Below are 13,330 nucleotides of genomic sequence, written 5' to 3'. Positions count from 1 at the left end.
CTAGGAGAATTTCACAGTAACTTCATTGTAAGCCTTGCTTGTGAGGAATAAATAAACTTTACTTTAACCGACTCAAGAACAGCTTCTTCCCTGCTGCCGTCAGACTTTTGAATGGACCCTACCTCGCATTAAGTTGATCTTTCTCCGCACCCTAGCTGTGACTGTGACACTACATTCTGCACCCTCTGCTTTCCTTCTCTATGAATGGTATGCTTTGTCTGTAAAGCATGCAAGAAACAATACTTTTCACTGTGTCCCAATACATGTGACAATAATAAATCAAATCACACACTGTCCCTCCTCCCTGGACTGAAATCCAAACCCATCTCACCATCTCTTTCCTCCACTCCCAGTTTTCTCCCTCCCTCTCCTCTGTCTGGGTTCAGTTCTCCAGCTCCAGTCTGCAGACTGACAATAAAACCAATGGCTCTGACTCTATCAGGAGCCTTGAATATCCGGTCATTACCACATTTTCCAAGTTTGACCTTCGACCTGAAGTTGTTCGAACCGGAAGTGGCTGATTGAGATTCCGGACCAATAGCGGGAGAGGAAGACCGAGCGGAAGCAGCTACTAGTCCTCCAGACGGTCAGAGTGGAATGAGGGGGCGGGGCTGGAGGACCGGGCGGGGAGCGGGCTGGTCCTCCAACCAATCAGAGTGAATGAGAGGCGGGAGCGGGCTGGTCCTCCAACCAATCAGAGTGAATGAGAGGCGGGGGCTGGAAGACAGGGTGGGGAGCGGGCTGGTCCTCCAACCAATCGGAGTGAATGAGAGGCGGGGGCTGGAGGACCGGGTGGGGGGGCGGGCCGGTCCCCCAACCAATCGGAGTGAATGAGAGGCGGGAGCGTGCTGGTCCTCCAACCTATCAGAGTGAATGAGGGGCGGGAGCGGGCTGGTCCCCCAACCTATCAGAGTGAATGAGGGGGCGGGGCTGAAGGACAAGGGCGGGGAGCGGCCTGGTCCTCCAACCTATCGGAGTGAATGAGAGGCGGGAGCGTGCTGGTCCTCCAACCTATCAGAGTGAATGAGGGGGCGGGGGCTGGAGGACCGGGCGGGGGGGGGGGCGGGCTGGTCCCCCAACCAATCGGAGTGAATGAGAGGCGGGAGCGGGCTGGTCCTCCAACCTATCAGAGTGAATGAGGGGGCGGGGCTGAAGGACCGGGTGGGGAGCGGGCTGGTCCTCCAACCAATCAGAGTGAATGAGAGGCGGGAGCGGGCTGGTCCTCCAACCTATCAGAGTGAATGAGGGGGCGGGGGCAGGAGAATCGCGCGGGGGGGCGGGGGGGGGTGGGGTGGCGGCTTGAAGCTCCCACCTATCAGAGTGAATGAGGGGGCGGGGCTGGAGGACCGGGCGGGGGGGGGGGGGGGAGCGGGCTGGTCCTCCAACCACCGCGCAGGCGCGGGTCGGGGCTGTGACAGGAGCATGCGCAGTGCCGCTGCCAGGATCGGGACAAGAGGAGCTGGTGCGGAATATCTGCGGGCGGGATGGCCAATCCGCCTCCATTCAGCATGGCCAATGCGGCGAACCTGCACATCTTCGGGCTGTGGGAGGAAACCCGCGCGGACGCGGGGAGAACGTGCAAACTCCACCCAGGCAGCGACCCGAGGCCGGAATTGAGCCCGGATCCCTGGTGCTGTGAGGCTGCGGTGCTGAGCGCTGTGCCACCGTGCCGCCAGGCAGGTGAGGAACATCCCCGGACGGGGTGGGGAAAATGCAGTCGCTGCAGGACTCTCGGAAGATGTATTTGCAATTTATGTTGGCTTTTAGACTTGAATAAAAATCCTGCCCGTTCCAGGTTTTGGCCAAGCGGAGGTTTTTTTTTTGATGACAGACCCAGGATAACGGCCAACATCTTGATTGCACACTGATTTAATTTGATTTATTATTGTCACATGGACTGGGATACAGTGAGCAGTATTGTTTCTTGTGTGCTGGGCAGACAAAGCATACCATTCATAAGAGTACATCGGGGAGAAGAATTTGATTTGATTTATTATTGTCACATGTACTACCATACAGTGAGAAGTATTGTTTCCTGCGTGCTACACAGACAAAGCATACTATTCATGGAGTACATCGGGGAGAAGGGAAGGGAAGGGTGCAGAATATAGTGTTGCAGTTACTGATAGGGTGAAGAGAAAGGCCAGCTTAATGTGTGATCGGACCATGCAAAAGTCAGCAGGGAGGAAGCTGTTCTTGAGTCTGTTGGTACATAGAATCATAGAAACCCTACAGTGCGGAAGGAGGCCATTCGAGTCTGCACCGACCACAATCCCACCCAGGCCCTACCCCCACATATTTACCCACTGATCCACGCATCCCCAGGACTCTAAGGGGCAATTTTTAACCTGGCCAATCAACCTAACCCGCACATCTTTGGACTGTGGGAGGAAACCGGAGCAAACCCACGCAGACACGAGGAGAATGTGCAAACTCCACGCAGACAGTGACCCGAGCCGGGGAATCGAACCCGGGACCCTGGAGCTGTGAAGCAGCAGTGCTAACCACTGTGCTACCGTGCCGCCCAACTTTCTATTAGGTTGATCTTTCTCTGTACCCTAGCTATGACTATAACACTATATTCTGCACTCTCTCGTTTCCTATCATAGAATCATAGAAACCCTACAGTGCAGAAGGCACATGTTTTCAGACTTTTGTATTTTTTTTTCCCCAACGGAAGAAGGTGGAAGGGAATGTGTCCGGGGTGCGTGGGGTCCTCGATTATGCTGACTGCCTTCCCAAGGCAGCGGGAAGTATAGACAGAGTCAATGGGTGGGAGGCTGGTTTGCGTGATAGACCGGCTACTTTCACAACCCTTCTTGTGGATTTGGTCAGAGCAGGAGCCATATTCTGATGCATCCGGAAAGGATGCTTTCTATGGTGCATCTGTAAAAATTGATGAGTGTCGTAGGGAAATGCTGAATTTCTGGGTACTACGCCTTAAAAAGACAAACTGTGTTGGCCTTGGAGGAGGTGCAGATTTATCTCAGTGATATAACAGCCAAAATCCTCAAAAAAACTCAGCAGCTCTGGCAGCATCTTTGGAGTGAGAAACAGAGTTAAAGTTTTGAATATTTTGATATGACTCTTTTGTTCCAGCATTTTCTGTTTTTATTTACCTCAATGATATCTGACCAAGCTCACACTGGGGAGAGACCATTCACTTATTCTGAGTGTGGAAAGAGATTTACTCAGTCATCCACCCTGCTGAGACACCAGCAAGTTCACAAGTAACTCCAGTGGTGGAATTTTGTGACTGAACCATGTTCATTGGAACAATCAAGCCAGCCTAATTTTTTTCCTTCACAACCTCTCCCTCACTTTGCCTCTGTCTCTCCTGCCATGGAGGTCAGAGTCTGGTGTAGGTCCAGACTGAGTGGCAGGTCACCTTCCTTGAAGAATCATAGAATCCCTACAGTGCAGCAGGAGGCTATTCGGCCCATTGAATCTACACCGACCACAATCCCACCCAGGCCCCACAACCCCATGCATTTACCCTAGCTAGTCCCCCAGACGCTAAGAGGCAATTTAGCATGGCCAGTCTAGCTAACCCGCACATCTTTGGACTGTGGGAGGAAACCGGAGCATCCAGAGGAAACCCACGCAGACACGGGGAGAACGTGCAAACTCAACCCAAGCCGGGAATCGAACCCGGGTCCCTGGCTCTGTGAGGCCGCAGTGACATTAGGAAGGGCATTAGTGAACCAGTTGTGTTTTTTATGACAATCCTGCACCGTTGATGATAGCTTTTTCTTATTTTAAATTCGTTTTACAGGGTATTTGGACGTAGAGGATTTGAAGGTGGGGAGCTCAAATCAAACATCAAATCAAGTCTTGACAGAGATGTTCAATTCATCAGGACCTGACGATCATTGGCCTTTGAACATGGAAGGAGAAAGCAACATTCACAGTGCTGAGAAACCGTACATGTGTTTTGGGTGTGGACGAGGATTCCGCCAATCGTCCGACCTGTTGAAACACAAGTGCAATCACACTGGGCAGAAACCATGGAAATGTGGGGAATGTGGGAAAGGATTCAGTTACCCATCAGTGCTGGAAATTCACCGACGCAATCACACTGGGGAGAGGCCATTCACCTGTCCTGACTGTGGGAAGGGATTTACTAGTTCATCTACCTTACTGACACACCAGCGAGTTCACACTGAGGTGAAACCATTCATCTGCACTGAGTGTGGGAAGGGATTCACCCGGTCAACCTTCCTGCTGAAACACCAGCAAGTTCACACTGGGGAGAGACCTTTTAAATGCCCAGACTGTGAGAAGTGCTACAGAAGCTCTTGGGACCTGAGGCGTCATCAACTTGTTCACACTGATGAGAGACCATTCAGATGCTCTCACTGCGCATCAACGTTCAGACGATTAACCGAACTCACTGTCCATCAGCGAATTCACACTGGGGAGAGGCCGTACACCTGCTCCGAGTGTGGGAAGGGATTCACCCAGTCCTCCCACCTGCTGACTCACCATTTATTTCACACTGGGGAGAGGCCGTTCACCTGCTCCGAGTGTGGGAAGGGGTTCACTTGTTCGTCGCACCTGCAGACGCACCAGAAAGCTCACACTGGGGAGAGGCCGTTCACTTGCTCTGTGTGCGGGAAGGGATTCACTCAGTCATCCACCCTGTTGAAACACCAGCGAGTTCACACTGGGGAGAGGCCGTTCACCTGTTCCGAGTGTGGGAAGGGATTCACTCAGTCATCCAACCTGCTGACGCACCAGCGAGTTCACACTGGGGAGAGGCCGTTCACCTGTTCCCAATGTGGGAAGGGATTCACTCAGTCTGCCAACTTGCTGAGACACCAGTGTGTTCACACTGGGCAGAGGCTCTTCACCTGCCCTATGTGTGGGAAGGGGTTCACTCAGTTATCCAACTTGCTGACACACCAGCAAGTTCACACTGGGGAGAGGCCATTCACTTGTTCTATGTGGGAGGAGATTTATTCAGTCATCCTCCCTGGTGAGACACCTGGAAGTTCACAGGTAACTCCAGTGGTGGAATTTTGTGACTGAACTATGTTCACTGAGATCTGTTTCTGCTGATGCGATTGCATAGAAACGTATAAAACTCTGACAGGACTAGACAGGGTAGATGTAAGAAAGATGTTCCCGATGGCTGTAGTGTCCAGAACCAGGGGTCACAGACTGAGGATACAGGGTAGACTGTTTAGAGATGAGGAAAACAAAATCACCCAAAGTGTGGGTCAGCCTATGGAATTTGCTACCATGAGAAGTAGTTGAGGCCAAAATATTGAACGTTTTCTTGAGGTAGTTAGATATAGCTCTTGGTTCGAAGGGGATCAAAGAATATGGGGGAAGGCGGGGATCAGACTATTGAGTTGGATGATCAACCATGATCGTGATGAATGGAGGAGCAGGCCTGACCTCTCCTACTCCTATTTTCTATGTTTCTATGTTAAATTAGAAAGGGCGTTTTGGACATATTAAGTTCAGCCAATGTCTTTCTTTCTCTTTGAGTGATATTTGATTCCGGGGTTGAATATATTTTCTGCCCGTGCCCACTGGGTGGAGCGAAATTTATGTATTCATTTCATTTTTTTGTTATTCCAAATACACTTTTCCAGGATTGGGGTGATGAACTGTTACCAACTCCTGGAATTTCCCAGATTCTGTGCCCAGCCTGTTCAGAGACACGTTTCGCTCTACAGGACACCCACAAGCAACCGTCCGGGCAACTGCTGCCTCTGTATATTTTCAGTATTATTGATATTTGCAACACACACTCCATGCTAGACATGGAAGCCGAGAGATACAGCAGCAGTATCAATGGGAATCTCCAGCCAAAACATTCAATATTTCACAGACTGAATCTGTTTGCAGGCGAATATTGGGTTTTCTTCACAAACAGTTTCTGGCTGTGAAAGAACAGTTTCAGTATTACCGAATAAAGAGTCCTCCTGTCGTAGCTCATCGCCTTCTGTTCAGTAGGGCAGATCCCAGAATAGCCAATTTTGACGGGAACACTTTACACTGACTGAGTGAGAATTTCAAATTGACTTTCTCTCTGTTGGCCACGCCCAGCTCTGACGTCATGAATAAGAGAACATAGAATCCGTGAGCTGATTGGATGATTGAAGAACAATGGATCTGACAGTTGATTGGCTGTCAACTGTCAGGAGCGATCCAATTGGACGAAAGGCCAGATGTTAGTCAAGCTCCGCCCAGATCTTGACTAAAAACAGTTTCAGGTGGAGCTAGTGCTCTTCAAACACCCATCACCTCTGTGTGAACATGTTCACAGTTGCTTATTCCTTAATTGCTGCAGTTGTCTTAACTGGTGAGTTCAAATGTTATTTAACTTCACGCTCCACATCTGCCTCATACTTTATATTTAATCGGTTAGTACAGGGAACACAAAAATATCAACACTGATCCAAAGAAAAACACTCAGACCGATCCTGAACTTAAGACTGTAAACTTATTTTGAAATTGGACAGTCCCCCGTCATTATACCCCAACCTCACCCCGCTGGAAAGTGCTGAAAGTTGATCGAAGGTAGTTTTTATTCAGCACACCAAGCACATTCTCCTTGCACCACAGGCTGGAAGGAATATCTTTCTGTTAAGACCACTAAAGTAGTTCCTGGGTAACGTTGGGTGTAACTGATTGATAATGGGGAGAAACATGGTGAAGTGACATTGTGTGTTTTAATATCGCCCTGGGCTCTTGCAGGACACTGTCGAGGAGACTTGGTTTTACAGTGACCGGCTGAAATCTCAGTGAATGAAGGAGATGATATTCAATTGTTCTGTAATTACGCATCTACAAGCAGCGACGTTCTGTACCTAGACTGGCACCGCCAGTATCCCAGCGGATCCTTCGAGTACTTGCTGCAGAGAACCAGATACAAAGGGTTGAGAACGTAGCCAAGTCCATCACAAACCAGCCTCCCGCTCATTGAGACTGTCTGCCCTTCCCGTTGCCTCAGAAAAGCAGCCTGCATAATCAAGGACTACTTGAACCCTTCTTCCACCTTCTTCCATCGGTAAAAGATACAAAAGTCTGAGGACACATACCAACCGACTCAAGAACAGCTTCTTCCCTGCTGCTGTCAGACTTTTGAATGGACCTACCTCGCAATAACTTAATCGTTCTCTAGCTATGACAGTAACACTGCATTCTACACTCTCTCCTTTCCTTCTCTATGAACGGTATGCTTTGTCTGTATGGTGCGCAAGAAACAATACTTTTCACTGTATACTAATACATGTGACAATAATAAATCAAATCAAAGATATGGGGAGAACACAGAGAAATTTCCAGAGAACCGTGTTTCAGTGAAGCTCAATGAAGCTCATCGAACCTTCCCGCTGAAAGTCTCTAAGGCACAGCTGATAGACTCCAGGGTGTATTACTGCACATTGAGACCCACAGAGACAAAAAAATGGCTGAACCTGTACAAAAACTGTCATAAAGTCAATCAGCATATCAATGGATGCATCAATGTTATGCTTCATGGGTATCTAAGTACCACCCCCTGCACAGAATCTATCAAATTTGATTGAACGTTTTGAGCATGCAGCCAAGTGTGTGGATGAGGGGTAGCGCGGTTGATGTAGTTTACATGGATTTCAGCAAAGCCTTTGACAAAGTCCCACATGGGAGACTTATTAAGAAGGTAAATGCACACGGGATACAGTGTGATCTGATAAGGTGGATTCATAATTGGCTTAGCAGTCGGAGACAGAGGGTGATGGCAAACGGCTGCTTTAGTGACTGGAGGCCAGCGACCAGTGGCGTACCACAGGGATCCGTGCTGGCCCCCTTTTGGTTGTCTTATATAATAATGACATAGATGACTACGTGGGGGGGGGGGGGGGGTAGGATCAGTAAGTTTGCCGATGACACAAAGGTTGGCCGGATGGTTAACAGTGAGGTTGAGTGTCTTGGGTTACAGGAAGATACAGATGAGATGGTCAAAAGGACGGAGAAATGGCAGATGGAATTTAACCCTGAGAAGTGTGAGGTGATGCACTTTGGAAGGAGTAATTTGACAAGGAAGTATACGATGAAAGGTCTGACACTGGATAGTGAGAAGAAGAAAGGGACCTTGGCGTGTTTGTCCATTGATCTCGGAAGGCAGAAAGGCGGGTTAATAGGGTGGTGAAAAAGGCACACTCACCTTTATCAGTCAGGGTATAGATTACAAAAGTAGAGCGGTCATGATGGAGTTGTATAGAACATTGGTGAGGCCACAGCAGGAGCACTGTGTGCAGTTCTGGTCACCACATTATAGGAAGAATGTGAACACACTGGAGAGGGTGCAGAGGAGATTCACCAGGATGTTGTCTGCGAGGCAACATTTAAGTTATAAAGAGAGGTTGGATAGGCTTTTATTGTTTTCTCTGGAGCAGAGAAGACTGAGGGGTGACCTGATTGAGGTGTTCAAGGGCATGGATGGGGTGGCTAGGGAGCAGCTGTTACCCTTACTTGAAGGGTCAGTTACGAGGGGACACAAGTTAAAAGTGAGAGGTTTGGGGGTGGATTTGAGGAAAAACCTTTTTACTCCAGAGGAAGGTGATGGTCTGGAATGCGTTGCCTGGGAGGGTGGTGAAGGAGGGATGCCTCACATCCTTTAAAAAGTACCTGGATGAGTACTTGGCACACCATAACATTCAGACCTATGGGCCAAGTGCTGGCAAGTGGGATTAGGTGGGCAGGTCAGGGCCAATTATGCGTTGGTGCAGACTCGATGGGCCGATTCTGTGCTGTAGTGTTCTGTGATTCTGTGATGATACCTTCATGCTTATTTCTAATAAATGGATTGTTGTACTATGAAAATAATTAATGTTACTTATTAATGTCAAAATATATAAATGCAGTTATCGGTGTAGAAGTTTATTATCAACAAAGTCAAACAACTGAATAGCATTTGCACAGAGGAATGCAGTGGGTGAGGATGGAGTTGGGGGGTGGGGGGAGCGGGCTGGTGGTTGCTAGCGGGGGACATGTGGACAGCCTGGAAACTGGGCTGAAAGATCACCACGAACTGGGCCAGTTGAACGGACAGGAAATGAAGGTGAGTGTGCATGTGGGTTGTGACTTAACATTCCTCATTGTGCAGCTCAGAATGGGAAAGAACCTGTGGACAGAAGCAACGAATTTCCAATCTTCAAGTTATTTAACAATTGTTTTATCTCCTGATAATCAGACGCTGGAGACAATACCGGAGATAATCCGATTTTCTGTTTTTTTTACCCTTTGGTATTGATGTTCTGATGATATCCACCAGAGGGCGCGCTGGTCTCATGGGTCTCTGCTCCCATAAGGCCACAAGACATAGAGGCAGAATTAGGCCACTCGGCCCATCGAGTCTGCTCCGCTATTCACTCATGGCTAATAGATTACTCATCCCCATTCTTCTGCCGCTTCCCCATGACCCCGATCCCCTTATTAATCAAGAACCTATCGATGGTTATCTATCAGTGGTTAGCACTGCTGCTTCACAGCTCCAGGGACCCGGGTTCGATTCCCGGCTTGGGTCACTGTCTGTGTGGAGTTTGCACATTGTCCTCGTGTCTGCGTGGGTTTCCTCCGGGTGCTCCGGTTTCCTCCCACAGTCCAAAGATGTGCGAGTTAGGTTGATTGGCCACGCTAAATTTGCCCTTAGTGTCCTGAGATGCGTAGGTTAGAGGGATTAGTGGGTAAATATGTAGGGATATGGGGTAGGGCCTGGGTGGGATTGCAGCCGGTGCAGACTTGATGGGCCAAATGGCCTCTTTCTGTGCTGTAGGGTTTCTATGATTCTATGATTCTATCTCTGTCTTAAAGACACTCAATGACCTGGCCTCCACAGCCTTCTGCGGCAAAGAGTTCCACAGATTCACCACTCTCTGGCAGTAGAAATTCCTCCTCATCTCTGCATTAAAGGATCGTCCCTTTAGCCTGAGATTGTGCCCTCTGGTTCTAGCTTTTCCTACCAGTGGAAACATCCTCTGCATGTCCACTCTATCCAGGCCTCGCAGTTTCCTGTAAGTTCAATAAGATACCCCCTCATCCTTCTAAACTCCCAACAAATACAGACCCAGTGTCCTCAACCATTCCTCATACAAGCTTTTCATTCCAGGGATCATTCTTGTGAACCTCCTCTGGACACTTTCCAAGGCCAGCACACCCTTCCTTAGATACAGGACCCAAAACTGCTCACAACACTCCAAATGGGGTCTGACCAGAGCCTTTTACAGCCTCAGAAGTACATCCCTGCTCTTGTATTCTAGCCCTCTCGACATGAATGCTAACAGTGCATTTGCCTTCCCTCAAGAATCATTCCTCCTCTTCCTGATCTGTGGAAAACCATCAACCTTTGAAATCGCTTTATATTTGTGATTGTGATAGTCAACCAAATGTTACCACTGCCATCACTTGCTTGCCTCCCCCTCTCCCCCCCACTATTGCGAGGTGATGCGATTTGGAAGGTCTACTGCAGAAGGAAAGTATACAGTAAATAGTAGAGCCCTTAAAAATATTAGCATACTGAGGGATCTCGGCACAGTTCCCTGAAGGTGACAACTCAGGTGGACAAGGTGGTCAAGAAGGCACATGGCATGCTGGCCTTCATCGGCCGAGGCATTGAGTATAGGAATTGGAAAATCATGTTGCAGCTGTATAATACTTTAGTTGGGCCGCATTTGGAGTATTGTGTACAATTCTGGTTGCCACACTACCAGAAGGATGTTGATGCATCGGAAAGGAGATTTACCAGGAGATTGCCTGGGTTGGAGGATAGGGACTATGAAGAAAGGTTGAACAAACTTGGATCTTTTTCATTGGAGCGTCAGAGGATGAGGAGAGACCTGATAGACGTTTACATGATTATGACGGATTACTCGAGGGCATAAGTTGAAAGTGAGTGGGGGAAAGTTTAAAAGAGATATAAGGGGCAGGTTTTTCACACAGTGAATGCCTGGGATGTGCTGCTGGGGGAGGTGGTAGAAGCGGATTCTACAGCAAAATTCAAGACAGGAGGAGCTGGGGAGCATTCATTTCCAACACCAATGTTACAGTAGAATTACGTTAATGCTCTCCTGAAAACTTTCAAATAATCATCCGCTGACCCTACAAAATTTCGAGGAATACAATCCTCATTTATCTTATTTCACCACCTTGTGATTTAACCCTTGCTATCCTGGTGTCATTCTGGTAAATCTACACTGCACACAAATGGATGGACCGGTGCTACATCAGAGGACCTCCAGCTCTCCAGTCCATTTGGGTCGATATTTATCAGTTACAATTGCTATCAGACTATGAATGCTTTGCCCATGCTGAAATCCTGAAGAAATTTAGACTTGTATCTTTGGTAGTTTGATAGAAGTACTTTTGAGGAATAATTTTCAGTATTGAACTCGGAAATGAAGGACACATTGATGGAGACAAAATTGTAATCCTTGTGAAGGATTATTACAAATCATAATGTTATTATCACTGGTATTTGAGCCCAATATTTTAGTTCAGGCATTTCCTTTAGAGTCATCGTTATAGAGTCATGGAGCTTTTCAGTTTTGGTCCACCTTGTTGGCATGGCCATCAATCAACCATCAATTATAATCCAATCTTCCAGCACTTACTCCCTAGCCTTGAATGCTATGGCATTTCAAGTGCTCAACTTCATGCTGCCATAGACAAGGGGAATGTTTTCTCTAGGCTCTCTCTGGAAAACGTCACTGAAAGTTGTTTTAGATTAATGTGCCAGGTCACCATTCCATTCAGAATAAGTGCCAAATGGAATCAAGAGCACAGTGCAGATGCTTCAATATAAACACCAATGTTGCAGTAGAATTACGTTAATGCTCTCAATTATTCACCCCAACGTCATGTTCTCCCCGTGTTTGCGTGGGGTTTCTTGCCACTATCCAAAGATGTGCGGGTCAGGTGGATTGGCCGTGTTAAATTGACCCTAGAGTCAGGAGATTAACAGGGAAATATGTAGGGTTACGGGAATAAGGCCTGGGTGGGATTGTGGTCGGTGCAGACCCGATGGGCCGAATGGCCTCTTCTGCACTGTAGGGATTCCATGGATTCTATGAAATAAACTAGCATTCAGCAAAGTGAAGATTGGACATAATCGTGCAAATATGCAATGCTGAATATCTCATCAAGGCAGAATCACAGAATTGCTACAGTGCAGAAGAGGCCCTTCGGCCCATCGTGTCTGCAACGATGCATGAAATGCCCTGACCTGCTCACCTAATCCCACGTGCCAGCACTTGGCCCACAACCTTGAATATTGTGGCATGCCAAATTCTCATCCAGGTATCTTTTAAATGATGTGAGGTATCCCGTCTCCACCACCCTCCCAGGCAGTGTACTCCAGACCGCCACCACCTCTGAGTAAAAACGTTTTTCCTCAAATCCTCCCTTAACCTCCCACCCCTCACTTTTAACTTGAGTCCCCTCGTAACTGACACTTCAACTAAGCGGAACAGCTGCTAACTATTCACCCTGTCCATGCCCCACATAATCTTGAACACCTCGATCAGGTCGCCCCTCAGTCTTCTCTACTGCAACGGAAACAACCCAAGGCTATCCAACCTCTCTTCATAACTTAAATGTTCCATTCCAGATTGTGGGCCAGTGGCGCAATGGATAACGCGTCTGACTATGGATCAGAAGATTCCAGGTTCGACTCCTGGCTGGCTCGGTGCGATAATTTATGGGCGGCACGGTAGCACAGTGGTTAGCACTGCTGCTTCACAGCTCCAGGGACCTGGGTTCGAATCCCGGCTCGGGTCACTGTCTGTGTGGAGTTTGCACATTCTCCTCGTGTCTGCGTGGGTTTCCTCCGGGTGTTCCGGTTTCCTCCCCCACAGTCCAAAGATGTGCAGGTTAGGTTGATTGGCCATGCTAAAATTGCCCCTTAGTGTCCTGGGATGCGTAGATTAGAGGGATTAGCGGGTAAAATATGTAGGGATATGGGGGTAGGGCCTGGGTGGGATTGTGGTCGGTGCAGACTCGATGGGCTGAATGGCCTCTTTCTGTACTGTAGGGTTTCTATGATTTCTCAGATAGCATCCTGGTAAATCTGTGATCCGAACTGCACACAGTACTCCTGCTGTGGCCTCACCAAAGTTCTACACAACTCCATCTTGACCTTTCTGCTTTTGTAATCTATACCCTAATTGATAAAGGTGAGTGTGCCATGTGCCTTTTTCACCACCTTTTTAACCTGCCTTTCCACCTTCAGAGATCAATGGACAAACACGCCAAGGTCCCTTTGTTCTTCAAAACTTCCCAGTGTCAGACCTTTCATCGTATACTTCCTTGTCAAATTACTCCTTCCAAAGTGCATCAC

The 13,330-nt window shown here is 48.2% G+C and overlaps 2 protein-coding genes and 1 non-coding gene across 3 annotated transcripts in view; 2 read left to right on the top strand and 1 right to left on the bottom strand.

Annotated features, from left to right (window-relative positions):
• The window catches only part of LOC144480851 (uncharacterized), a 34,432-nt gene extending 34,027 nt beyond the window's left edge, over positions 1-405 (bottom strand). The window contains exon 1 of the mRNA XM_078200473.1: positions 332-405. The gene's annotated coding sequence lies outside the window, so the exon portion shown is untranslated. The remainder of the gene's footprint in view (positions 1-331) is intronic.
• Positions 406-1,571: 1,166 nt separating this feature from the next.
• Positions 1,572-5,643, top strand: LOC144480774 (uncharacterized). The gene is made up of 2 exons (XM_078200357.1): positions 1,572-1,680; positions 3,776-5,643. Exon 2 carries the CDS (start codon positions 3,844-3,846, stop codon positions 5,029-5,031), a length of 1,188 nt encoding a protein of 395 aa, XP_078056483.1. The 5' UTR covers positions 1,572-1,680; positions 3,776-3,843; the 3' UTR covers positions 5,032-5,643.
• Positions 5,644-12,606: 6,963 nt separating this feature from the next.
• On the top strand, positions 12,607-12,679 carry trnah-aug (transfer RNA histidin (anticodon AUG)). The gene has a single exon. It is a non-coding gene; the product is annotated as a tRNA-His (tRNA).
• The last annotated feature ends 651 nt before the right edge of the window (positions 12,680-13,330 follow it).

The sequence above is a fragment of the Mustelus asterias genome, chromosome 30 (assembly GCF_964213995.1).
Source record: "Mustelus asterias chromosome 30, sMusAst1.hap1.1, whole genome shotgun sequence".
Classification (NCBI taxonomy): Eukaryota; Metazoa; Chordata; class Chondrichthyes; order Carcharhiniformes; family Triakidae; genus Mustelus; species Mustelus asterias.
The sequence above is the reverse complement of the archived record's forward strand: the minus strand, read 5'-3'. Positions and strand labels throughout refer to the sequence as shown.

Excerpts from the sequence above, each read along its gene's own strand:
- LOC144480774 (XM_078200357.1), top strand. The coding sequence starts at position 3,844 with ATGTTCAATTCATCAGGACCTGACGATCATTGGCCTTTGAACATGGAA.